Below are 27,519 nucleotides of genomic sequence, written 5' to 3' on the forward strand. Positions count from 1 at the left end.
ACAGAGGGACGGGCTGGAAAGACAGTTTGGGACAGATTTAGTAGGTGGCGTTCCTTCATCCATGTGGAGATATCAGCCAGATACCCTGATATCAGAGCTGACAGCTGTGTCTTGTGAATTTCATGCTTGTAGCTAAAATGCAAGTGCAGGGATAATTTTTTGAATACTTCTAGGGGGGCAGTTGAGGCAGCTTATTACATATATGAATAAAACCCATAAAATATGCAATATATCATCAAGCATGATATGTGTCAAAATTTTCATGATGATCTGACCACGTGGAGTGAAGTTGTAACAGTTTCCTGTGTCATGGCGAAAGGTGAAACAGAAGGGGGAGGAGAATTTATGCAAATTTGTAGGTGGCGCTGTTGAGGCATTTTTGCACAACTAAGCATGGAACTCATGGAGTGTAGTTACAGCAGTTTCAGTGTCAACTCACGGCTTCAGCGTGTAACAAAATCTCAGTTTTCTCTGGGGTTCAACGCCAGTGATCAACAGGCTGAATGCAGGCTAGCTCAGTCTGAAGCACGTCATTTCCTGTTGCCACTAGGGGTGCTAAGACCGTGCATTGATAATAATAACCCCTTGATGAGTTCAGGCAGGATGTTTATCGAACATGAGATGTTTAAACCAGATCTGATCATGTCCACAGAATTTTTAAAAGTTTTTTTTCCCTTTTTCTAATTGGGGGATCATCATAACATCTGGCCACAATGGTGCACTATGGTGAAAACACAAAGCTTTGCAGTGTAAGAGGGCCCAGGTGTGTAGGACGCACTGATCAAGTTTGAAGAGAACTGGATGAAGCCCCAGTGAGGAGTCTGTTCCAGTACAACCCTTGAAATCGCCAAAAAGTCCAATTCAACAGAAAATGTGTTAAATGAGAGCGATGCCGGTCCAGACTCAAGTTGTTATGAATTCATGGACGTAATCACATAAACTGCCTCACTGACACATCGGCTGTGTCACACTGAGCACTTCAATTTTTATGTGAAAATATTTACTCAAGATGTGGCTGATTGCTGTCCCCACTGTTAAATATGCACTTTGGCTGCTGCACCAAACAGCCTGACTCTTTGGCGGTGAGGTCCGGGGGCATGTTTGGTACCCTGTAGGCCTGGGTTAGGGACCAGGGTGAGGGGACCACCTGTACCTCAACGACACACGGAAAGAGAATCCTGCTCTTTGAGATTTTGTTGATGAATAAAGGTCTTGTCATCGTCTATGAAAGGTCTTTCTCTCTATTCTGCCTGGGAGGGAAGAACAAACAAAAAGCTTCTGAACTTGAACTTATCATGATAATCCATGACAGTTAATGACCTGGAGGCTGGTGGAGCAAGCTTCTACTACTACTAGTACTACAACTAGTACTACTAGCGCTACTACGGGACATAGAAAGGAGGAAAACAAATCATTTAGAATGTCCTCAGATAACACTTGAATTTTATGATGAATTACTGCAATGATGTAACACTGTCAGTCTGACGTGCTGTTGAATGAGGTTCAAGCCTGTTGTTGTTGCCAGGTGATTTAAACCACTTCTGGGGAGTGAGACCCCAAACCGTCCGGTTCCTGCAACCCTCTAGTGGATGACAACTCATATATATGGATTCAAAAACCTTAGGAAACAATGAGATCAATCAAATTCTGTGTACACAGCTCAAAAACACAAGTCAGAATTTGCCTTGAGGGGCTTGGATCAGGGTGAGGAACAATAATAGATGAGAAGTCTGTTTTAAAGATTCCATGATGATTAACTGGTGACAAGTTAACGTCTCCACCACGGGGTTAGGGTTCGGTGAGGCGAGGCAGTGAAACAGATCTTCCCTCACACATCATGGGGGTCCTCGGCCCTGCAGACTGACACCCCCCACCAATCACATGACCTCCCTAGAGGAGATACCAAAGGTGCTGATGGGGGAGCAACTCTGCTGTTCACATGTTGAGGTGGTTCCAGGATAAACACATGAATCAGCTGGTGTAACAGCAATCCTTTTATTTGATCTCTTTCTTATAACTTGAATATAGACAGGAAGGAACAAGACAAGTAGTAAAATAAATGTCCTTTGCATATTTATGAAGAAGAATTGGAATCAATCCTCCAGTTTAAGTCATATTTAAAAACAGTGTCTAAATTAGAATCATCCTCAGCCAATAATACATGAGCGAGTGCATTTTCCTCCTCAGCTAACAGTCTCCATCATCTCAAACAAGCATGTGAAGAATCACTGTGCGATGTCGTAATAATACTCCCGTAGTCTCAGCTCAACTACAGAGAATGAGGGGCGTTCCTCCACCCTGGAAGACAGACAAAAGACAGAGATGGAGAAGCCTGTCAGTCACATCTGTCTCCTCAACGACCCTGCAAAGACATCTGTCTACTCACTTGTAGGTCCAGCAGGTCCTCATGAGGCTGTACATCTCTGTGGGACAGCTGGCCGGGGCATCCATGCGGTTCCCACCCTCAATCATCTGCATGACATCATTTCCTTTCATGCCCTGTGAACACCAGATCGGCACGACTGAAGCAAGTGCAGACTCAACTCAAAGAAAATCCTGCATTTACACAATATCACACAATGTCTCAACAATAAGGATGGTTTTAAAAAAAGGCTTCTGTAAAGCCATGAAATTAATCAATGTATCAAAATAATCATGAAATTATGTATATCTCGACCAGTCCTCTGTTTGGTCGGTCACGCGCTTCATTTCTGAATTGGTTGATTTTCAAGGAGAAAATTAGAGAATTGTGTTTGTGTGAGGCCCAGTAGAGGACAGCATTGAGCTGCACCTACAAAATGAATCTCAGAGAAGTCGCCATATTTCTATTGTTATGGCGCTTATTGATGTTGATGTTGATGAAGCCCATGAAAAGGCACACAGAAAAAGCTTCATAGATAAACTTTCACATTCCCAGTGACATCAGGGCAGAGACACAAAGACTGACAGTAGAACATGATGGCAGGCTCTCCTTGGACACCGGTGGAGATGTCTGGTGGGGGGGGGGGGGCGGCATTGTTTTGGACTGATGACTTAGGAGTTGTCATCCATATGTTGCTAATAACTCCACCACGTGAAAGCGCCAACAGTGAATCTGGGTGCTGAATCACTGGATCCTACCTCTCTAACCACCCTCAGAAAGTCTTGTGGAGGGATTCCTGTCCAGCCCTCTGAAGACCATATGTCCCTCCATGCTCTGTCCTGGATGTCCCTCCATGCTCTGTCCTGGATGTCCCTCAAGGCTCTGCCCTGGATGTCCCTCAAGGCTCTGTCCTGGATGTCCCTCCATGCTCTGTCCTGGATGTCCCTCAAGGCTCTGTCCTCGGGTACTTGCTTCTCTCTACACCAAATCGCTCAGCCATATTATGTCCTATCATGGCTTCACCTGTCATTGCCATGCCATCAGCTCAGCCTGAACCTGGAGCCGTCTTAAACTCCCTAAACTAGCACTTCTGCTGCTGCTGCTGTCAAGCCGATCTTCTTCTCTTCTTTCTAATTCGAAGAAACAAAAACTAAACAAAACAAAGAGCACCTACCTCAGCTCCTTCTTAACTGACATAGACTGAGGGGGGCAGTTGGTTTCACTTCTGACTAAATGTGCTGGTGCAAGTTGCTTTGGACAAAAGCTTCAGCTAAATGACGAGATGTGATTGAGTCAGAGAGTGTCTGAGTGAGTCTGATTGGGAGACGCTTGCGTGACACGGTGAAGGTGGCGGGAGTAGACATGGTTCCTACCCTGTATGGTTTCTGGCCGTAGGAGAACGCTTCCCACATGAACACACCAAAGCTCCACACGTCGCTTTTGGAGGAGAATTTGAAGTAGTTAATGCATTCTGGAGCATACCACTTCACCGGCCATTTACCGTGACCCTTCGCCTGGAGAAGAAGACACAAACCATCAGTAGCTGTGATGTCATTGTTCCGGTCTTTCATTGGCTCGCATCTAAAGACACAACCTGTAGCACACTACTATGATGCAGAATTGAAGCCATTAAGACACTTGTCAAGGAAACACCATCAGGTTTGAGATGAACACATCATCATCATCATCATCATCATCATCATCATCATCATCATCTGGGGCAGATTCTGTTTCTTAGTAAAAGCCCCCCCCCCCCCACACACACACACACACACACACACACACACACAGACAGTGCCATGTTCTTCTATACATCACCCTCATCGCGTCTGGAGCTCGAAGAGACTGACCAAAAAAAAAACAACCTTTGACCATAATGACAGACTTGACAAGCTAATTATGACAAAATTCCACACAAATCTCTAATAATTACAATAACGTCAAATAAACTGATGACATTTTAGTCCCAATGGTTTTGAAGTCAGCTGCACTGTGACACTACAATGTTCTGGATGTGGACGTAAGACTGATGCGAGTAGACCGCTCGGTGGAGACATCTGATCGCGTGACTCCGGTTGTCTCTACTGCTATTTATTCACTCATTTGTTTGATTGTTTATGTAGACAGGAACCAACATCAGTGCAAAGTGCAACGAAGACATGCCTGCTGCCAGAGCGGACATCTTTAACAGCCTCACTGAAACTCCTAAGTAACCTTGTAGTAGTTCTGGTCCTCTGCCACTGCTTTGGAGAGGCCGAAGTCACTGATCTTGGCGTAGTGCTGAGTGACCAGCAGCACGTTCCTGGCAGCGAGGTCTCGATGGACAAAGTTGTGCTCCTCCAGATACTTCATCCCCATGGACACCTGGTGCACCAGCTCAGTGATGTTCTTCATGTTGGTTTGCCTGTAGAACATCAACTCTCTCTTAGTCCCGGAGGCACGATGACACTGACGTACAACGTGACATTACAGGAAGTCATTGTCAGTTCAATGTTTTACTCTTCTTTCAAACTAACTCTGTTGCCATGCCAACCAGGTGGCCATTCCCTCCAGGGGCTCGAGAGCCCTCTGAGTTGAGGACCTTCTTGGGGCAGTGTGCCACCTGAGAGGAGGACTACATTTATGGCTGCTTAATGTGATTGCTTCATTATGAAATGAGTACTGGACTCAAGGGCAGATGTACTCCCAAGTTAAACTGGAATACAAAGTAGGATTTCACATATGAGACTGCATGGTGGCGCAGTGGTCAGCACTGTCTCCTCACAGCAAGAAGGTTCCAGGTTCCAGTCCCGGCTCCATCACGGGATCTTTCTGTGTGGAGTCTGCATGTTTGCCCTGTTCCTGTGTGGGTTCTCTCTGGTACTCCAGCTTCCTCCCACAGTCCAAAGACATCAAGAGGGACGAGGCTGATTGATACTCTAAATTGACTGTAGGTGTGAATGTGAGTGTGAATGGTTGTCTGTCTCTGTGTGTTGGCCCTGTGATGGACTGGCGACCTGTCCAGGGTGAACCCCGCCTCTCGCCTGTAGCTGCTGGGATAGGCTCCACCCCCCCATGACCCTTAACAGGAATAAGCGGAAGACGACGATGGATGGATGGATAAATGGATGTCACATATAATGTTGTGAAATTAATTCCATCTCATCCCGTGAGATGGAATTAATGTTTGTTTAATGTTGTTTGCGATGTAAAGCCGAAGCTCACAATTCACGTGCTCTGACTGTTGGGGCCGATCCCCATGACTCCACATGAGCGCTCACACAGTCTGGCTGGTGGGCACCTGCGGACCGCGCAGGTGACAACTAGCTTGGTTTGATACACAGAGGAAGAAAATGAAGGATAATTTGGTGAAGTTGAATGAGTTGTTGTTTCAGGGAAAGTTTTTGAAGCCAGAGTTTCTCTCATGTCTGTCATGGCTGAAGAGGAAGGATCATCAGTCAGGCCCTCATGCTGTTGCCACAGCAACCAATCAGACTCCTGCGATCCTTTCAGACGGTGTCACTTTGCGCGCAGATGAAAATACGCTGGTGTGTAAAACGGTTCTTACTCTGCTTGTACGGTGAGAGAGCATGACAACAGCTAACTACAATTTTTGACGCTGAATTAAATCAGACATCGACAACCGATTGGGAGCAGTTGACAGGGACATTAGGGAGTCCACACATCCTCCTGAACCCTGCACAGAATGATGCCCAATCAGGCTGGAGTGCAAAATGGCAAATTCCTCTTTTCCTACTGCTGCCATGGAGGGTCAAGGAATGTAGGAGGAGACACATTAGAAGAGAATGTGACTTAAGAAAGCATCAGTTCAGTTGGGGGTTTACAAGGAAGAAAATCAGACTCGCGTGAACTATGGTTCAGTTTTAACATAAACCTATAAATCTAGCAGCTTTAAGCCCACGTGGTTGCCAGAATTCAGCACCTGCCAAATTGTAAAAGTGAACCTTGGTGTCTCATTGTTGAGTGACGTGAGTCCAGGAAGAGCACATACTTGTTTCTCTGCAGGAACTTGTGGAGGGGCCCCAGCTCTGCCAGCTCCATCACCAGCATGAGGCTCTCTGCCTCACAGATACCAATCATCCGCACTATGTAAGGGTTGTCCAGCTGCTGCATGACATTGGCCTCTCGCAGCATTTCCTCTCGCACTGATGGGTTGTCATCACCATTCTTCAGGATTTTGACTGCAACTGGCTTCTCTGTCCTGAAGTGTAGGGAACATTGGTGTTGGCATGATGGCACAGTGGGGGGTTTGATTCATCATCAAACTTGATTTTCTGTAGGAGCCCTAACAGTGAGCACGTCTGCCAGTGTGTTAATGTTCCAGGTGTGATGTGATGTCATATATCCTACTTTCTCATCTTGTAGATGCCCTTCATGACTGTACCAAAGTTCCCAGAGCCCAGTTCTCGATCCTCCAAGAAGAGCTGGTTACGGTCCACCGTGGAACTCCTCAGTTCATCAGGGTCTGCATATGGACTCTCATAGACCTCCGTGTCCATTGGCATGGCATCTGATGGAGGAATGACAATGCCACTTTTGAGCAGGATGGTGATGCAGTGAGTCACACATGAGTCGGTGGTGTATGTTGAGAAACAAAGGTGTTTTTTAACTAAGCAACCCCTATGACCCATATTTGTCACTTCAAAACACAAGTACTGGAAATGCTTCAATTATTTGTTCCGTCTCTGCTTTTGCTGTCAACTAAAACTGCCTGCTTGAGGAAAATTGTAACAGTAACAAAAACCCAAACAACATCTGCCGTGCTTGCACACGCATAAAGAGGCCGTACCTTTGTCGAGTGCTTGATTTTTGGGCACACTGGATTCATAGGGATTGTGATGATCTGTCGGGTGTCGTTGAGTTTTGCGGCTCTGTAATCAGTTCAACAGCCAACACCGTATTAGAGGATACCGCAGAGAAATCACAGCTGGTTTATTTTTACAGGAAGCACTGCTGAAATGTTATCTGCAAAGAGTGAATCAGTTCAATATCCAGGCAACAATATAAAGAGTCTCTTTCATAGCAGGGTGCCATTCCTACACGGTACTTGTATTACAGAGACAGACTGTATTTGGGAGGTTTGTTTTTTCATTTAGGTAGGAATTTCTCTGGCAAATGGAATTAGATATGCAGTTCAAATCTTCCTAAATGAAGGAAAAGCACTAGGAATTATCGTGGTATGCAAGGACACACATAAACTTTAGCACAGTGTGATTTCAGGTGTACGTTTTCAGTCATTATCACTGTAATACACACGTATCCATGACATGGGGCAATGAATGATTGTCCATACAGAGACTTCAGAGGAAGAGAAGTGCAGGAGTCAACTTCTTCATTCACATGCGTTCAAAGAAGGGGTATGGAACTAGTTTAGAAAACAGATTTGTGTCCAAATGTACCTGGACCACAGCTGGCAAACCATGTGTTAACTTTGACACGTAAAGTATGTCCCATACCCCTACTTTAATAGACGTGTGAACATACCAAAGCATGGTCGCATCCAAAACCCTTTTGAATCCCCAGCATGGATGAAGAGATCTTCATGGAAATGACGCTCAACAGATGGATCATTCAGAAACATCATAGCAGCTGGGAAAGCTGGACAAAGGTCACTCCCTCTCTACACGCTATGGTCGTGTCTAGGATGAACTGGCCTCAGATTCACCACAGCTGTTGCTCCTCATCACACTAAGGCCAATGCTGCATCCCATTGTAGGACCCCCTTCCTTCAAGGATACATTATGACAGGATTACACTCACCGACACATGTCCCCCTCACACTGTTGCAGTCAAACTGACCAAAGAGTGTTCAGCTGAGGGAGCATGCATAACTCGACCCCTGACCGCTCTCTTCTCAAACCTCCACAGGACTCACATCAGTGGTTAGCACACTTGTGAAGCAGGTTCAAATGACCCCTCTTCCAGCAGGACCAGTCGACATGCCTGGTGCCTGTTACACAGGAACAACTTAGCTTATACTTGAGTCGTTCATGTTCCTGTGAGGTGCACGCAGGCTACTGGTAGCCAGCATCCCACCGCACTCGCACAAATGAGATCAAATCTGGCTTTGCTGACACTTTGATGCGATCTGGCAGCCAGCTGCCATGTTGTTCATCAGCCTTGTGTAACAGGAGGGTGAACCTGAGTACTTTACCAATGGTCTGACTAGAAGAGTCAACAAATTTAATATTGTGTTCAAACCAGAGACCGCCAGCTCAGATTGGTCTGAGGAGCGTAGACCACGATGGCCTGCATTCCTTGGCAGCATGGTGACCTTGCAAACACTTGTTGAGATACTTGATTAACCCTTAGACCTTTCTGGGACCCCAGAGGGTCCCAGAGCCACCAACCAGTAAAGCTGCAACTCTAACTTGGATGCAAACTGCTCACCTGCCATCAGGATCATAGTCTCTTATGCGCAACACCACAACTGCTCACCACTGCCATAAGGGGGCATAAGCACAGAAGCCTGCAGCCTCACAAAAAAATCTGAGTTATGTGCATCTTTTATTATATGACACAGTTGCGCAAACAATGCATGCAACTAGGAGTTAGCCGCACAGCGACCCACTGAGATTGAGCCCAGCCACAAATTAAAGTCGAACAGAGACGTCGCATTCAGGCTGTCACGCTGACGAATAATAAAAAGACACAAAGAGATGGAACTGTTCTCTCTTTTTCATTGCACATTTGTGACACCTAACAAGACACACCATAAAAACAAAACCTTGAAGTCATCCACTTACACTGAGAGCAACAAGAGAAAGAAAACCTGAGTTAATAACATCTCTGGAGCGCTACTGGAGAGCTAATCACCACCCACCCCTCCAAAATATGCCATTCGAGGTCAACAGAGTCAGGACCTGGTGCCTCTGAAGGCAATAACACACAATCTTAGACCCCTCATGTCCTACACGTGGGGACACTGTCTTCCTGTTCCTACGCTCTTTCTTCATAAAAATGTTCATTTAATTGAACCACTATACTGGTAACAGGTATCTGAGTGTGGAATGACTGACCAAAACTTGTGTCACGTCACCAGTGTGAAGGGGACACCTGAGTATTCTGAAAATGTGTTTTTTTCCCCTTTGATTAATAAATATAAGAGAGACAGAGTCCATGAAAGCAAACAGACCTGCTGAGTCTGGAGGAGGAGGGAGCTTCCTGAAGGGATGCAGCATTTTAGGACCGGAACATAACAGTGTTCGAATGAAATCACGTCGACCATCTATAAATGTCTTGCAGACAATGTGTGTGTGTGTGTGTGTGTGTGTGTGTGTGTGTGTGTGTGTGTGTGTGTGTGTGTGTGTGTGTGTATGTGTGCGTGTATCATTGAGGGGGGGAGTGAAGTGATGAAGCAGAGGTCCAAGAGTGTGAGGCGAGATCAGACGTGTTAGTACGAAGCAGTCCACACTGACGGGGGTTGCTCTCCACTGTTACCAGTCGGAGTATGAGGAGGCAGGAGGTGTGTTAGTGCACCTTTTGTCGCCCAGGTGTGGGAGCATTTTTGATTCTGGAGAGCATTCCACATGCTGCATGTTGCTAGAAACCAGAGGGTCAGAGAGGTTATCAGCAGGTGACCTGCTACAGTCATGCACGTGATCATCACATCAAGAACAGATTCAGGAGGGAAGTTTTTTCCAACCTACTGCTAGTGGTCATGTTCTGGCTCACTCTACGACAGATGACAGGGTGAGGAGAGACACAAGACCTGTGGTCTTCCTGTCAACACACCGTTTTTCACATATCTGCTAGCATCCAACTTCCATCGAGAGGAATAAATTGGAATAATTAATAATAATTATATTGGAGGAATAATTGTTCTACTGAAACACTCTTCTGTGTTGGTTATTCTGCCATGCAGCTGCAGTCCTTCCATCGTTTCATTGTGGAGGGAAAAACGTCCTCTGCACTCTGATGGTGAGTTAATTCATGCAGGGCTCCTCCACCATCTATGGTCGGAAGGCAGGTTATGATCCTGGAGCCCTGAATGCATGTGAGCGTTGATTTTATGAATGAGGGAGGAACACCTGAACAAGCTAGCGCTGGTCTGTCTTGGCCCGCAATAACAAGCAGTAGCACTTTTACCAGGAGCCTTCATGTCTTCATCCAGGGGCCATTTTCAGGTGCCACCAATATCACATCTGTCCAGACTCTTAACTCTATCCACAAACCATTTTTGATAGTTCTATATCAGGTCTGGCTGGGTTTAAGCTACAAAACAAATGGTTAGCTTGAGGGTAAAATCTGCTGCATGCACCAATGGACGGACGGCAAGGGTCGTGACAGTGCTGCGTGACCGGACCACCTGACAAATAAATTATCTAGTACATTAAAAGCCACTTGTGGCCCAGTTGAGTACTAAAACAACAAACATGTTTTCAGAAAAAACACAAAGTTCACCTGGTGTTATTCACATATGTTGACTCACACACACACACACACACACACACACACACACACACACACACACACACACACACACACACACACACACAGAACTTACAAAAGCAGAAGTTAATCCACTAGTGTCCCATGGGAGTAGATGCCGTCCTCCCATCCCTGAGGAACACGTGGTACATTAGTGTGCATCTACAAGGTTCGTTTTTACATTGGTAGATACAGAGGACACGTGAAAGACAGTCAGCTGTGTGTGTCTGCACCTATGCCTCCATCAGGGCGAGGACAGGGTTCGGTCAGCACGCGCAGCAGACCGTCTGGCTTGTATGAGTAGTGCTCCACCAGCTGCAGGAAGGAGAGGAGATTTAGACACAAAACCTAATCGTGAAGGTCATAGTCAAGGACAAACAACACAATGACGTAAATCAGGGGTCACCAACACGGTGCCCGCGAGCACCAGGTCGCCCCCAAGGACCACATGAGTCGCCCGCAGGCCTCTTCTAAAAATAGCACAACTCACTCGTGAGCTGCGTCTAAAATTTAATTTGTTTTTTTTTGCTATTCTTTTTTTAATCACACTTGCATTTATATAGATTTAAAAATGACAATATCTTAAAAATATGTTCATTATACGTGAACTTTAGATCAGTTTAGGTGAACTCCGACCTGCTCTAGTTCAAAAGTCCGGATTGAGCGCGTGACAAAACCAGTGCTAGTGGAGAGTAAGCTAGCGGGCGCAGCACGGATGGACGCTGGATGGTGTTTCTTACCCCAAAAACATGGCAGAAAACGTGAGAAAACATATCACTTTCACAACGAATGGGAAGAGGAGGAGTTCTTTTTTACAACTGTGAAAGAAACCTGCATGTGTCTCATTTGCGGGGCGAGTGTGGCGACGTCAAAGCGGCACAACATGGAGAGACACTTCACTACTTGTCATAAAAGCTACCATGCTAACTACCCACCGGGAAGCGCACTACAGGCAGAAAAAGCCCGTGAGCTGAAGGCAGCTTTGGGTAAGCAACAGTCTTTTTTCATGAGGCCGGCGAAAAAGTCACAAAAAGCAACCGAAGCCTCGTTATGTGTAGTGATGTAGGTGATGGTCTGAAAATGTAACAATTACTGAGATTAATAAAGTGCTGAATATTGATATGTTTCCCACCTTTTGTCATTGTTCATTTTTGTGACAAATCATTAACGTGACCAGTGTCTTCACATAGATGAGTGTCATTAATCATTATTAATAATGTATAACTCAAGGCAAACTGAGCAAATGTGTTATTTCAGGAGAGCCTTTCAAATTGGTAGCCCTTCGTACGACTCAGTACCCAGGAAGTAGCTCTCAGTTCCAGAAAGGTTGGTGACCCCTGACGTAAATGATGAAGATGGTGGGTTAACCTGCCAAAGTGTGTCAAACTTCTTGCCGTCTGGAATAGAGAGTTTGCCAGTGGAGTCCTTGTCAATGCGATAGTGCATGACTTGTCCTTCATGGAGTAAACAAAGAGCGTAGGATCCTTTATCATCCCTCTGCCTGATCCTGCAGACCCAGGAAGGGGAGGAGTTAGTGAGTGCATCAGAGCCAGAAACACAGCCAAATGGTTTGATCGCCAGAAGTCACGTTTCTGGGGTGAAAAAGTACAATAATCTCTTTTAATCTTCTCACAATTGCACATCAGTATATTATCTTAGTACTTCTCTAGTCCTCTGCAATCAAGGTTCTCCAAAGGAGGCAGGAATTAAACCAGCGACCCCTCAGTTACTAGTGGGAGATTCCGTATGCTCCCCATTTGAAGTTGCAAACACAGATTGTGAACTGCATATTTGACATGAGGGTGTTCAGACATGTCGACTCTGAGTCGGAGACCTGCATATCCATAATATCAGGTCATGTAATTTACTTTTGTCAACCAGGTTTCACGTGGGCAGTTGAGCTCATAGCAGCCCTGAAGTCAGTCCTCAGCAACACCTCTAGCAAGAGAGAGAGAGAGATCTGGCTCATCTAGATGACAACTGTTTCCTCTCCTGACTCCTGGTGCGTTGCAGGGTTTTTGCCTCAGTGTAAACACAACGAAACCTGCCTGACGGTGCTAATTTCAGTAAGACACAGAGAAGTGGTCACACCACAGAGGCCTCTGCTCACGAGTGACAGTAAATGAGGGGAGAGACAGAACCACCTGTGTGTGTATGTGGGGGGGGGGGGTACATTCATGCATGCTTGCCCATATTTCATATTTGTGTGTGTGTGTGTGTGTGTGTGTGTGTGTGTGTTATGAAGTCTTTTTGCACAAACACCCTCTCTGCATTGTTACGGCCCTGAGTGGTGGGCCTCAGTTCCTTTCTCCTGCATGTGTGTCTGAATATGTCTCTCGAACAGGACTCCTGTCAGAGGGCGTGTCTGATCAATCCCTGTAGGGATCCTTGGTGGCCGATTGGTGCAGCTGGTTGGTGCTGGGCTCCAATCCAGGAGCGCCATCTCCTACTTGTTTTGGCAACTATCTGGATAGTGTGAACTAAGTCTCGTGTGTATCCCAGATTTGGGCCAGGGTAAAGTATATCGTTCTTTTCCATATGTGCACTCACTATAGAGTTTTTCCTGTTTCACTGCCACACTAGGTTCAGGGGTGCTGTTCATTGTGTTTCTGTTTTTCCACCGGTTCGCCAGTGTAGTTAGTAAGGTTTTCCATCCATCCATCCATTGTCTTCCGCTTATTCCTGTTAAGGGTTGCGGGGGGGCTGGAGCCTATCCCAGCGGCTACGGGCGAGAGGCGGGGTTCACCCTGGACAGGTCACCAGTCCATCACAGGGCCAACATAGAGACAGACAACCATTCACACTCACAGCCACACCTACAGTCAATTTAGAGTCTGGATTAACCTGGTCCTCTCTTGATGTCTTTGGACTGTGGAGGAAGCTGGAGTACCAGAGAGAACCCACACAGGAACAGGGAGAACATGGAGACTCCACACAGAAAGATCCCGTGCCCCAGCCGGGACTCGAACCCGGAACCTTCTTGCTGTGAGGTTACAGTGCTGACCACTGCTCCACCGTGCAGCCTGAGTCCTCCATAAAGAGAACTTGAGTCCTTTAATGGCTTGAATCCATAAATTTGTCCACCTGCCTGCCACCTTCCAGATCAATGTTGGAATTATCAACAACTCATACATTCATTGTGCAGGGTCTGAACTTAATGTGACATGCAAATCTCGAAAGAAAATTCGCAACCCACCATGTGAGGATGAACTAAGATAATGATGTCATCAGTTTCTGATCACACCTAAACTAAACTGCTGGAGTGCTCGAGCTGGAATATCAGAGGAAACAGTTCTGGGTTGTGTTCTATTTTAAGAGCTGCACTCCCCCCACTGACACACTACGTCTCCCCCCGCTGCACATTCACATCCCTGCAGAACACATCACACACCTGCAACTGAGAGATGCAGTCGCTCTACTTTCACCCCATAACTAGATCCATTTTGCTGCTCCAACACTGCAAAGCACCATGAATACAAAGTAGCAACTTCATGGTGCATTCACTTGCACCTTGTAAACCTGTAAACCCATTCTAAAGGTTGTTTAAAATGCACGTTTAATATTTTTCTTATTTTTCTGTGTGTAGATTAATAATTTAACATCAAGAATGAAGTGGTAATCAATTAGCAGTTAGAGTGGAATCCAAAAACATTAACCTGCTGTGACGATGGAACAGCGATGTGCTGCTGACACCGGCAGTGTTGGGGGGGTGTCTCCAGTTGCACCAGTGGGGCTTGACCCAACAAGTTAGAGACCCACTAACTGACAGTAACCTGCCAGGTGCATCTCAGTGTCTCTCTCTCTCTCACAGAAAGGTAATGGAATAAAATCCTACTCATGTCAAAAAGATGTCAAGGGACCTTGACAGCAAAAAACAAAAAAAGAAGCAAAAAAAACCCACAAACAAACAAAAAACAAAAAACAAAAAAAAAGGGCCTTTGTGAAATATAGTTAAGAGCATACAGCTCATTGACAGTCCCACCCAGCGGCCAGTGCTTTAACCCTGCAGGGGACAGTGCAGCATTCTGACCACGGATCGGGACTAAATGTTCACCAGAGCGTCAGTTGGAGACAGAAGATGCAGAAGTTCAAGATGTTTCCCTCAAGACTTTTCATGAGAGAAGGAGCAGACAAACAGAAGCGTCACATCTCACTGCCTCTTTGGCCATTTCAGGAAGTCCTCTGCTAACTGTCAGCAGAGCGGAAACCACTGTGTGTGTGTGTGTATGTGTGTGTGTGTGTGTGTGTGTGTGTGTGTGTGTGTGTGTGTGTGTGTGTGTGTGTGTGTGTCGGTCATGGACTCATGCAGCACTCATTTGCAGCAGAAAGCAGAACTAAATGACATTTGCAGTAACAATGATGTAATCGTCAGCACAGTGTGATGTCTCTATCCTCTGGATTTCTAGAAGTCACTACAGGAAATCAGTACAACATTTATAATGTCATGCATCCAGGACAGATGACTGACTCTGCCTGCTAGAAAAAAATATTTGTCGATATTTCCAGATGTACAAGATGGTTTCAGTTGCACATTTGCAATAATAATGGCCAGGTCTTGTACATGATGTCAGGCCCGGCAACAAGCCTGATTCAGCAGGCAGCCACACGACTCCAATGAGCCTCTATCCTGACAAGCCAACAGCATGGTTCCAGTTACAAACTACAGTTGAAAAATATTGTGTTTAACAGCATTGCAGAAATGTATTCACATTACAGATAAAACAATTGTTTAAATTTGATGACATTTGTTACAGTCTTGTTGAAAGAAATAGTGAAATACTTACAAGAATTTCCCATTTGTGCGGGAGCCATTTTGAAGCCTTGGTTCTGAGTCCATTCGCGTTATCTCACCATGGTACCAAGGCATCTTTTCATGAGCGTGTGTGGCAATTAGCTTCTCCAGCTGAGGCCTCTGGCTGATGATGGCCTGTTCCAGAGCTGCCCCCTGCAGACACACAACCACACACACACACACACACACACACACACACACACACACACACACACACACACACACACACACACACACACAATACATGAAGTCATGTGATCAGGGCGTAGGCAGGCAAACAGGTCACATGTAGGCAGGTGTTTATGGTGCTATGTTGCTAAATAGCCACTGGTGCTGTAAGATGAAGGTTTTTGCATACCAGGGGAGAGACGAATAAGGGACGCTAAAAAGCAAAATACCATGGCGCTCACGTCAGAGCGGGAGGACGCACTATAAATGACTCTCGCGCGTACCTGGACACTCTATCACAACACGGGAAGTTCATGGAAGCTGAACACTCACGCAGGTGACTGGAAGGTTCTAACAGGAAACCCACCAAGGGAACTTTTGTTTTTTTATGAAAAATGTATGGCATCAATTTAGAAAAAAATGATCATTTTTTCTCAGGTGAATGCAATATTGAGATGCACCATGAGACATTTTGTGTCCAATCGGCCTTTGTTGCCCACTTCTTGCTACTTTTACTGGTAGATTTGAATACATTAATAACAAAAATGATACATTTCCTTTATAGATACCTTTCAGAGCACAACTTCACCTTCCAATACATCAAAAAGATTTTAATCAGAAGATAAAGGTATAACTGATTGTTAAACTCAAAGTAAAATAATGTTCTTTGAGTAAGGGTGACATTCTTTTTTAAATAAGTGGTCTGTATTCATATTCTTGCTTTGATGGCTTCACAATCTTGATATCCGAAAAACAGTTCCAACAAGGAGGATTAGAGACAAACCTGAAGACTCCAGGTCTGCGTCACGTACTCCCGGATCAGTTTTTCCTTCAGGTCATCAAACGCTCCCACCTTGGGCTGCATGTTCTTGGGCCTGTTGCAGGGTTTCTTCAGCAGACACACGAGGCCATCCGTCTCCTGTGAATGGTAGTCGATCACATCCACAGGGCTGCTGTGGCTCCTCCCGCCAGCAATGGCATAGGTCTCATTGGGTTCTCTTTCAATGGTGTAGTGGTAGAAGTGGCCGGAGTGGGACACCGACAATGCAAAGCCCCCAAGATAGTTCCGGCTCTGCCGTAGTAAATATAAACCGCTCACTGTGCTGCCCTGCCGCAGGAAGTCCTCTGCCTCCTCACGCGTAATGCTGCCGTAGAAGAATGGCAGCGTATTCACCCTGTCAGCCATTTTTGGCCTTGAGATGGGGGCTCCTTTAAGGAGCCACAAGGATTCAAGTAACCTAAAAACAAAACAAAACAACTTTAACTTACTTCTCAAGAGATATTTTTACATAGATCAGACTTTTCTGACACTTTCTTATACTTCCTCCTTTCCTTCAGTGGTGGGGTTCACACAGGAAGTCCCCTCTTTTTCAGCATTCATGAACACAGAGGTCAAGGTCCAGTGTGTTTGTTGGTTTATTTTTGCTTAGAATGGGCCTTTTGTATCTATGGAGGAGGTCCTGCCATGCTGAATCTACAGGGACAGTTAATTATAATGGATTGCAGATGAACTGGAAATAGTTCCATTTCATATAAGGTACCCTGCTCGTTGGGTTCCCAGGACTTTTTTGTCCCAAACAGAAATTGGGAAAACGGCTTGTGGTCATTCGGCACCCTCAGCCAGGAATTAGTAACAGATGGTCTAGAAACGTGTCATTTAATATGTAAATCTAACATGGAAGAGTGGATTTAATGTTACAGCATGTGGACGTTTGTAGCTTGCCTGGCTTCTGACTCACAGAAGTTTCTCTTGTTGACTCAAAGTTAGTTCCCAAATGTGAATTTTGGTGCTAGTGAATTGTCTCCATTTGTCTGTCTGTCTTCAGCTTTGTGGTTTTGCTGCTGGATGTCTTGGCCTTAATGTCCACGTGACAAACCTGGTTAAATAAAGGTTAAATGAATCTTATAAAAAAAACTGCTTTGTGTATCAGACGAAGGAGCATTTCCTGTATTTAGATACTTGTCAATATGTTAAATAGAGTTGAGTGAGTGAGGTTGTGAGCCTGCAGACAACAGACATTTGTGTATAGGAGGAGAGACTAAAGAGGAGGAGACTATACAGGAGGAGACAAAAGAGAAGGAGACTAAGGAGGAGGAGAATACAGAGGACAAGTGTGGAGGAGGAGACTACAGAGGAGGAGACAGCAGAGGAGGAGACTATAGAGGAGTAAACAATGGAGGAGGAGACTAAAGAGGAAAAGTGTGGAGGAGGAAACTAAGGAGGAGGAGACTGAGGAGGAGGAGAGTACAGAGGAGAAGACTATGGAGGAGGAGACAACAGAGGACAAGTGTGGAGGAGGAGACAAAAGAGGAAACTATGGAGGAGGAAACTAAAGAGGAGGAGATTATGGAGGAGAAGAGTATGGAGGAGGAGACTACTGAGGAAGAGTGCTGAGGAGGAGACTGTAGAGGAGGACACTATGGAGGAGGAGAATGTGGAGGAGGAGATTATGGAGGAGAAGAGTATGGAGGAGGAGACTACTGAAGAGGAGATTAAGGATGAGGAGACTATGGAGCAGGAGACTATAGAGGAGGAGACGAGGGAGGAGACTTAAGAGTAGGAGGAAAATACAGTGGACAGTTATGGAGGAGGAGACTATGGAGGAAGAAACCACAGAGGACGAGATTAAAGAGGAGACTGTAGAGGAGGAGACTATAGAGGAGGAGACTAAGGAGGAGGAGACTATGGAGGAGGACAATATCGAGCAGGGGACTATGGAGGAGGAGTCTAAAGAGGAGAAGACTACAGAGGAGGAGACTATGGAGGAGGAGAATATGGAGGAGAAGAGTGCGGAGGAGGAGACTCTAGAGGAGGAGTTTACAGAGGAGGAGACTCTAGAGGAGGAGACTACAGAGGAGGAGACTCTAGAGGAGGAGACTACAGAGGAGGAGACTCTAGAGGAGGAGACTACAGACTTTGACCAAAAAAAATAAAATAAAATAAAAGCAGTGTAACATTCAGAGTCACAACATCATTGTTACTCTGACTGTAGGACGTCTGGAGTCTTTGAAGTCTTTACAGAAGTCTATTAATGTTTTGATCATAAGAGTGAACGTTTGCATCCAAAAACTTAGAGTACAACGAAGGTGCAAAGAAATATAAGTACTGAGTGATGACACCAAATCCAGTACTTGAGGATGTGACATGTTCCAGAGGGAGCCAGCGAAGAAGACCTGGACAAAACGTCAGGACACATTCAATACACCTGCCACCAGGATGTGGGTTGTAATGGCACAGAGGTGCTGTTGTTGAACTCCGAGGAAGAATCAATGTCTGTGTAAAACTACTACAAATAGAAGTAACATGGATTATCAAGGCAAGTGGACTTGGACTGATGGACCAAGATTCCTTCATTTGATAGTGAGATTAAAATGGAAGGGTATTAACTTGAGGCTGCAAGAAGTTTTGCCCCTGGAGTACAGATTTACTGTTCAGTACACATTATTTACTCTACTTATTAAATAATCTCCCTCTCCTTCTTGTTTTTAATTGTTTTTAAGTAATAGTAACGTTCAAAATAAAGAATTCACTCATTCAAAAAATCGAAATCTCTGCCCCATTCTCTCGATACCTAATGATAAATAAGCATTGTAAGTATTGCAGTACAACTGGACTTAGTGAGCCTTGCTGCATGTTTGGTAACAAACGCAGGATCACACACTCTCTGACATGAATCTCTACGATGGTTCACTCTGTGCCGGAGGAGAACATTGACATTTACTTAAGAGGTCGTTAGCTAAAGTGCCTCCTTAGACCTCCAGGCGTTTATCTTGTCAGCCCTCCAACTACAGACCCGCTCCGCAGATTCCTCGTTTCTCTCAGGCTCTTTTAGTATGACCTGCCCGACACCTTAGGAACACTCCCTTCATTGAATGTCTCTTACAAACTGCTCAGAAGGAAATGTGCTGCTGTTTTATGTCCCTGATTTGCAGCAAATGTACGCCACTCAGCTTGAGGAGAGCGTAGTGTGTGGTTGTGTGTTGTGGGAAGCAGATCTGCAAGAGGAAACTAAATGGCGTGAAGCTGAATTCTTAGGGTCAACTACTGCTAAAAGCATCGTAACATCCTCTTTTCTGACTCGAACGTCCTTTTTTAAGAACACGGCGTGCATCCATTTGTACTCTAAATGGGAGTTGGTGAAGTGAACCAAAGTTGAACCAATCAAAGTGTGTGCTGGACTGTCAGTCGTCTCACACTGCAACTGCTTCATCAGTCCGTTCTGTTAGAGTCAGCAAAATTATGCAAAAATTACTTTGTGTCATTGTTGATCACAATATTTTACTCAAAAAGTAAATCAATTATCATCTTTCCTCTCGAACAAAGACGGTCCTTTGCAATAATTTGTCACACTGTGGTAGTTTAGTCTGTGTCGTCGGTGTACCTCAAGGAAGTTGTCTGGAACCACTCCTGTTTTCAATTTTGACAAACAAAAAAAAGCAAGTTATGAATGTGTGTTGGCAAAACTAGTGAGCAGCAACAAGGCCATGAATTCAATTAGGTTTTGTCTAATAAATTGAATACACGCCATGATTGGATCAAAAGAAACAAATTAGTCTTAAATACATCCAAAACCATGAGTGGTGTCTTCAGATCTCCACACAGGTTGGGTTCTAAACCTAAAAATCAGTTATCCATATCAGGGGAACCAATGCTGGTGCCGACCCGGGTAAAATACAGATCCTCAGCCTGGTTCTCGACAGTCACGTATCATGAGCAGGTCAGTGCAACACCAACTGACATGGGTCGAGGCTTGCAGTCGAGAACGTGTTCTCCTTATGTACAACCACACCTGCTGGCTAAAGTTTCAAAAACGCTGACGTTGTGCCACCCGGAAGACTGTCCTACAGTCTAGTCAACAGAATCTACAACACACCTCAAAAAGTCACAAGCCGCACAGAACAGCTCTGCTGGGCCACTTCTGGGCTGCTCTATCAGAACCAGCACATAACGCTATGGAGCACAGACTGACCGCAGACTTTGCCCCAGTGTTCTGCTGTAAAATGGTAGGGAAAGTTGTGTTGCATCAGCTGCCATTTTTATCAGGATTGAAGATATCATTGAAGATCCACCAATTTGATTCTGATTCTGACTCAGATAGCTGGACAGGGTATTAGTGGAAATGATGCTAAAATTTGCTCCATGTAATTTGATGGCGTGTGACATCACCATCACCAGGATCATCATCATCACCATCATCTTCATCGGCAGTGTGCTGATTGTGGCTCCAGGGGAGCTACAAGGAAACACTGAAGTATTTCTTAGTGCTTTTTTTTTCTTTCTTGACTATTTCTTATGTAATAATGATTTAAATTAAATAAATCGATATTTATCTATTTGTCACATTCTTGTTTATAGTGTTAGGAATGGGCGCTCATTATCAGCTGATACCAGAAGCCCAGGTATCTGTACCCTCTCGGGACTGGAGAAGTCAGATCGGTGTCTGGGAAGAATCCTTGCAGTTTGGCGAGTGAACTTTCAGTCCGTCACTTTGCCATCTTTTCAAAGGGAGAGCTGTCAGACTAAAGCGTTGACGTGCTTGACTAATCTTGAGTGCTTGAGTTCTGATTATAAATGGCAAGAGAATGTCTTGATCTTGTCACGTCCGGTCAGGAATGACTGACTGTGACTGGTTACTTGTGAGTAATTCAGATAAATACAAGTCCTGGTCTTCAGAGATTAAAGGCCCTGCTAAACTCTATTCTTAACACACTCACCACTCTTTAATCCTTTAAATCCACTTCCTCTCAACCTCTGGTTTGTGACCCCTAAAGGGTCACGAGAATAAACTTGGGAAGAAGTGAGATTAATTGACATGTAGTGAATCCATTTTCTGTGAAAGATGTTAAGTTTGAAAGGGAAATGAAAACATGTTTTATTTTTGTGCAACAAATGAAATATCTGTGAACCTCGTCTTCTTCCATCCTAGAAGTTTTTCACTGCTCTCTCTGAACGCGACCCGCTGCCTCGAACAGCAAATGTAGCTGGTATAATATTTACATAGACAATAGAGTCCATTTCCCAAAATAAGACTTCACACCATCCCATTGAATTCTACACAACAACAAAAAATGACAAAAAATGACAGCCCATGCCAACATGAAAGGATCCTTATCAATATCAGGTTATATTTGATGTTTCTAAGACGAGTGACTGTTCCACTGCTGTTAAAAGATGCCAGTTCAGTCCCTGACAGCAGGGAACAAGTGGAATAACATCCACCTCCAACTTCTTTTCTTGCATTATCACAAGCAAGACAGCAGAGACGGCTAATCGAGACATGAATCCAGGGGGAAACAGACTTTGTTCTTTGACAGCACAAAAGGGTACAAGAGAGGGTACAGAGATTTAGAAAAAAAACCAAAACCAACTTTATCAGGTGAAAACTGAACTCACTGTGTAAGAGGTGATGGACAGCTCCGGGAGTGTGGAGGTTACTCGTCCTCAGCTGCAGGCCGTCTGAGCCACATGTGAGCAGATCGTCTGAGAATCAACAGACACACAAATGCACATGAACAGACAGACGAAGGCTGGAGCGCCGAGAGCTGCGGCCAGCTTCCTGATTTCAAAGACTTCCTTGAAAATTTAACACTGTTACTTCCCTTTTTTTGATATGAACATTGACCAACATGGCCGCTCCACACAGGAAATGATATAGCAGCTGCAAAGACAAAAATGACAGCAGTATTTATCAGAGGTAGGCGCCAGTGAGGGGTCCTTACTGAGGGGAACATTCCGGTCCGACCTAAAACCCTCTCACAGCTCCAGTCCACTCACAGGCCAACAACAACCGCAAACTGTAGGCTGGTTCAAGACGGTCAAGTAGAATTATTTGGTTGACTTTATCTATATTTTTGAAGCCTGTAATATACGACATAACATAATAATATTATGATTATTATTGTTATTATTTGATCAGCTTGATTTTGAGTAATTTATGATTACTTGCTCTGCCTGACAGCACATCAACAATAACACATACATAAAGTAAATACATTTCGTGTTCAATTATTCGACTTTTTAAAAAAATCTTTGTGTTTCATGACAATCATGAAAATTGCCGTTCAGTTTTCAGGTGCACTTGAACGCGTCTCACTGTTAACTGTTCTATGCTGATTGACACACCTTGTTCAGACACCGTCCAATTAAACATCTTCATGTTTTCTATTCTAAAATTCCCTCTTTAAAACACAATGGCCTTGTCATATGTCAGAATATCCCAAGAACACCATCACCAAGGGGCCTTTTCTATTTAATATGTAATTAATATCTTAAATATGTTTTAACCATTTCAATGAAGTCAAATTGCGTAACTTCTGTCAGCAAAATCAAGTCGCTCATTCTACCAAATATCCTTATTACAAACGTTTTTGTCACGATCCCTGTCTTGTGTCTCTGGTTTTAGTTAAGTCAGTTCCTGTCTTATTTTGGAGTCTTGTCCAGTCTTCCTGTCCTCCCTCCTGTGATTACCTTATGTGTCTCACCTGGTTGATTGCACCACCTGTGCCCCGTTTACCTCCTTGTATTTAACCTCGGTGTTTTCCCCTGTTCGGTGTTGGGTTGTTGATGTTGGTTTGTTGTCGTTGTCGTTTTGTTCGGATGTTCACGGTCTGGTCTCAAGCTCTCCGGTCTCAAGCCGCCAGTTGCACATCTCCAGCATTCAAGTCGTCAGTCCTCAAGTCGTCAAGCCTCCAGTGTCCCCATCTCAAGCCACAGCATATTCAATAAAACCTTTTGTGCACCATCCAACTCAGTCTGCATTTGGGTCTCCCTTCATCATCACCCCGTTCCATAACAGTTTTATTCATTGTTTATCGTGATGGCTTCGCCGTCAGGTTGTCATGGTAGAGGAGTTTGCACGGTACTTCAACATGATCCTGGTGAACGCACTTGTATACTGCATACTGCAGCTCATACCACATATCACATACTTTACATGTTATATTGTTGTGAAATTGACACGATTGAAAGCCTCCCTTTTACATCACTGTTACTAATCACAAACAGATCAGGTCCAGACTACTTGTGAAGCATGTGAAATTCTCAGAGATGTTAAATTATAAATATTGAAATGGTTGCAGTTTTTTAGTGTGGCCAGTTTCAGTGGGTTTGTGCCTGAGCTCCTCCCTTCTACCCCATTTCAAACAAACCACGCCATCAAAAACGCCTTCGCGAGCCATCTTAAGCACTCCTACACCATATTCTGCTCTGCCACGAGCACTTGCACTGTGACATGCAGGATATATACTGATAATTTAGTCTGCGTATTAAGTATACTGTATATATCTGTACTTACAGTGGTACATTAATACTTTTCACCCCAGTAAAATATCCCAGTCTTTCTTATTGTACATTTGTGTGTGTGTGTGTGTGTGTGTGTGTGTGTGTGTGTGTGTGTGTGTGTGTGTGTGTGTTGGGGGGGGGCAGTTACCAGAGCATGTTCACCACTCAGGAAGTGTTGGCAGATTGGCAGACTTCACTGAGTTTCACACTTCAGTAACTTCAGTTGTATTTGGTTGGCTGGACTGAGGCCAGACTTGGGTTTAGATCCATATTAGCTGAGAGGATCTTTACAATTGTTTTTCAACTATTCCTCATTTCAGAAATTATGCATGTGCGTATATCTGTCTGTGTGTGTGTGTGTGTGTGTGTGTGTGTGTGTGTGTGTGTGCGCACGCGCGCGCGTATGTGTGTGCATACATGCATGTCAACCATTCAGAAATTGCTGGCAGACTTCATTGGGTTTCACACTTCTTCAGTTAAAGTTGGTTGGAGTGTTTAGGTTTGGATCCACATTGGGTTTACAGTTGGAGACACTTGGAAGCAAAGCAATGATGGTGACAGGTCACAAACGCATCATCCGTACGCACTCAGGAGTGAAGACTAAGTTACCAAGGGAGTTGACACGCCTGCAGCGCCTCACTGTACTCACTCTGTATGTGGTGGTTGGTAAACGTTCAGGTCCTGATGACCTACACTGCGTCTAAGTGTACAAAACCATACCTGATCACACTTTCCCCTCATATTTACATCTGCAGTCCAAACTCCACATAAAACATGGTCATTACAGGACAATTATCAAAGACCTGGAATGTATGTCCATCTCTCTCTCTCTCCACACACACACACAGAATGTGTGTATGTATATGTATACATATATGGTCCTTTGAGAATCTATGTCTTGTCCCTCATATGAATTTGCTTATGCAGACCGCAAAGCAAATCATGGTTTGCCTTTTGTTTAACTTCCTCAATTCTCATGTTGTCCTCTAAACGGAAAGTGTTGTGGTCTTGATCCCACTCACACTCAAGCAAGAGCAGAAGAGCTGTCAGGCGTGTTTGTACACACATACGTGCAAACACATACACGCACATACATGCACACACATACATGCAAACACATACACGCACATACATGCACACACATACATGCAAACACATACACGCACATACATGCAAACACATACACGCACATACATGCACACACATACATGCAAACACATGCACACACATACACGCACATACATGCAAACACATACACGCACATACAAGCACACACATACATGCAAACACATGCACACACATACATGCACATACATGCACACACATACACGCACATACATGCACACACATACATGCAAACACATACACACATACATGCAAACACATACACGCACATACATGCACACACATACATGCAAACACATACACACACATACATGCACACACATACACGCACATACATGCACACACATACATGCAAACACATACACACACATACATGCATACACACACACATACATGCACACACACACACACACACACACAGATTGAGCAACGCTGTGACATTTCAAGCGACTGCGGGGACTTGAGCTGGCTGAAAAATTTTTGGATGTGGAGCTCACAGGAGTGGAAACTGTCGGCGAGTTGTCCACCGTACCCCTGCGGTCTCTGAACTGTCACCTCACGGTAACTTTGTCAGACTGCTCGACTTCTGCATGCAGGAACTGAACCATCTTCACTTCCTCCCGTGGCTCTTTTCTGAAAGTCCATCTCTCTAGAAAGAGAGCAGCTGATGTGAAACATGAGCGCTGTGTTTCGGCCTGCAGGCCGGTCACACCCTCAGTCTTTGGTGCAAATGAACACAAGAGATGATATGAAGCCATAATACCTGGTAAATGGACGGTATTCACATTGCCACGTTCTACTTGAGAAGTAGTCACTTTGCTTTAAAATGTAGTTGCCGCATTCACACAAACAAGACAACACACACACACACACACACACACACACACACACACACACACACACACGTGTGCACCCTGAAAGTGAAGGCATGCAAAGTGCCAACCCGCTCCATCTTCTTCAAGGACACTCGGACATGGTTTCAAGTGGAAGCAGTGATCAGTCAGCGGCCCTTCATTTACTGAAAAGCCACGCTATCCCCGTCTAGCACAATGTGCTCACAGCGCCATCTTGTGGACCAACAACAGACTAACAACCAAGCAGCGCCAGGGTGAGGATGGGCTGCTGCCACTGATCTGCCTGCAGTATGTATAAAGTGGAACACGTGAGGGAGACATCAACCACCACACTCACAAGTCTCAGAACACTGTAGACGAACGAGCCACACAGCTGATAATCTCTTTAAATACCATTTTTACCTTTGATTTGAAAGTGTTGGTTACAACCCTGCCAACCATGACTTCAGTGTTTCACACACTCGTGATCCACACTAACCACAGCCTGGAGACAGCACCGGTCCAGGCTGTCCAACTGTCCCATACTTGTTCACATGGTCTGTCGGCGAACATGAGCGGATTTCTTCAGATTTGGCACATATGTCCTCTGGGACTGGAGGATCAGATTTTGATGGTCAAAGGTCAAGGTCACTGTGACAGGCACAGTGCTGTGCTTACAGAATGCAGAGCAGTTGTTTGGTATATGCTGAACTGTGCGCGAGCGATGCTCTTGCACCCTTCCACCGAAGATGATGAGATGACAACCAGCCCAGCATAGACATGTGGATGGATGTGACGGACACAACTGACACCTCCGGCAGGCTTTACTGTAGACCTGGACACACAGCTCACACCCCAAAGCCACAGAGGGCGGCCTGTGACCTCTGGCCCCTGGAAGTCCTGACATGAGTGACCACTGCACTCAGCTTCTATTCATGACCTACTCCTTTAACATGGTCAGCCAGGGCAGGGGTATCTATATTCCAGCCTTGGCGTTTGGCTGCAGCCTGGAGATCAGTCAGGGAGCGCCAGCGCCAGCACCAGACCACCAACACCAGCACATGCACCACTCGCACCAGCATCAGCACCAGCAGCGTCGGACGCAGCTCCAACCTCTGGGCGCTGCATCAGTCCAGGACCAACTGAGCTCGTCTTACTGCTAAAAGACTGACATCTGGTGGATGAGCAGTTCACTCCTCGGAGAACATCGTCGGCTGCTATCAGCCGCTTACTCACCAGCATCAGCGCAGACTCCGTGATAGTCAGCCCATCATTGACGCAACCCCGCAGCTCTCATTTATCCGGCACGGTTGTGTGCTTGGACTGGTACGCTCATCCATCAGCATCACACTGCTTCTAGACGCAGAGGAGATGCGCTTCCGTTCCGTCAATCCCCGCATTCTGATTGGTCCACAGACACCAATACACTCTGTGCGTGTGATAGTTGCTGATGTTGACAGCAAAATCAATTCAACAACATTGAAAGAAAGGGGGGGGGGGCTTAATTCAGTCCAGGCCGCGTGTCCGA

At 45.2% G+C, this 27,519-nt stretch overlaps 1 protein-coding gene across 3 annotated transcripts; it reads right to left on the reverse strand.

Moving 5' to 3' along the window:
• Positions 1 to 1,990: 1,990 nt before the first annotated feature.
• Positions 1,991 to 27,448, reverse strand: syk (spleen tyrosine kinase). 3 transcript variants are annotated; one of them, XM_086186430.1, is made up of 15 exons: positions 27,228 to 27,448; positions 22,147 to 22,233; positions 16,537 to 16,990; positions 15,577 to 15,737; positions 12,161 to 12,299; positions 11,026 to 11,107; positions 10,869 to 10,924; positions 9,842 to 9,904; positions 7,152 to 7,233; positions 6,713 to 6,872; positions 6,354 to 6,563; positions 4,577 to 4,766; positions 3,736 to 3,876; positions 2,387 to 2,499; positions 1,991 to 2,298 (listed from the first exon to the last, which is right to left on the reverse strand). In XM_086186430.1, exons 3-15 carry the CDS (start codon positions 16,936 to 16,938, stop codon positions 2,226 to 2,228), a joined length of 1,872 nt encoding a protein of 623 aa, XP_086042556.1. In that variant the 5' UTR covers positions 16,939 to 16,990; positions 22,147 to 22,233; positions 27,228 to 27,448; the 3' UTR covers positions 1,991 to 2,225. The 3 variants fall into 3 exon arrangements, with proteins under 3 accessions (XP_086042556.1, XP_086042555.1, XP_086042557.1); XM_086186429.1 differs by lacking the exon at positions 27,228 to 27,448 and having other exon boundaries at positions 22,147 to 22,337; XM_086186431.1 differs by lacking the exons at positions 9,842 to 9,904; positions 27,228 to 27,448 and having other exon boundaries at positions 22,147 to 22,337.
• Between the last annotated feature and the right edge of the window lie 71 nt (positions 27,449 to 27,519).

This window comes from Aulostomus chinensis, chromosome 19 (genome assembly GCF_037954235.1).
Source record: "Aulostomus chinensis isolate RoL2024-O1b breed Wild chromosome 19, RoL_Achi_v1.0, whole genome shotgun sequence".
Classification (NCBI taxonomy): domain Eukaryota; kingdom Metazoa; phylum Chordata; class Actinopteri; order Syngnathiformes; family Aulostomidae; genus Aulostomus; species Aulostomus chinensis.

Coding starts and splice junctions, on each gene's coding strand:
- syk (XM_086186430.1), bottom strand. CDS start 16,938: ATGGCTGACAGGGTGAATACGCTGCCATTCTTCTACGGCAGCATTACG. Junction 15,738..16,536: donor CGCAGACCTGGAGTCTTCAG/GTTTGTCTCTAA, acceptor GTGTGTCTGCAG/GGGGCAGCTCTGGAACAGGC. Junction 9,905..10,868: donor GTGGATTAACTTCTGCTTTT/GTAAGTTCTGTG, acceptor TCTGGTTTCTAG/CAACATGCAGCATGTGGAAT.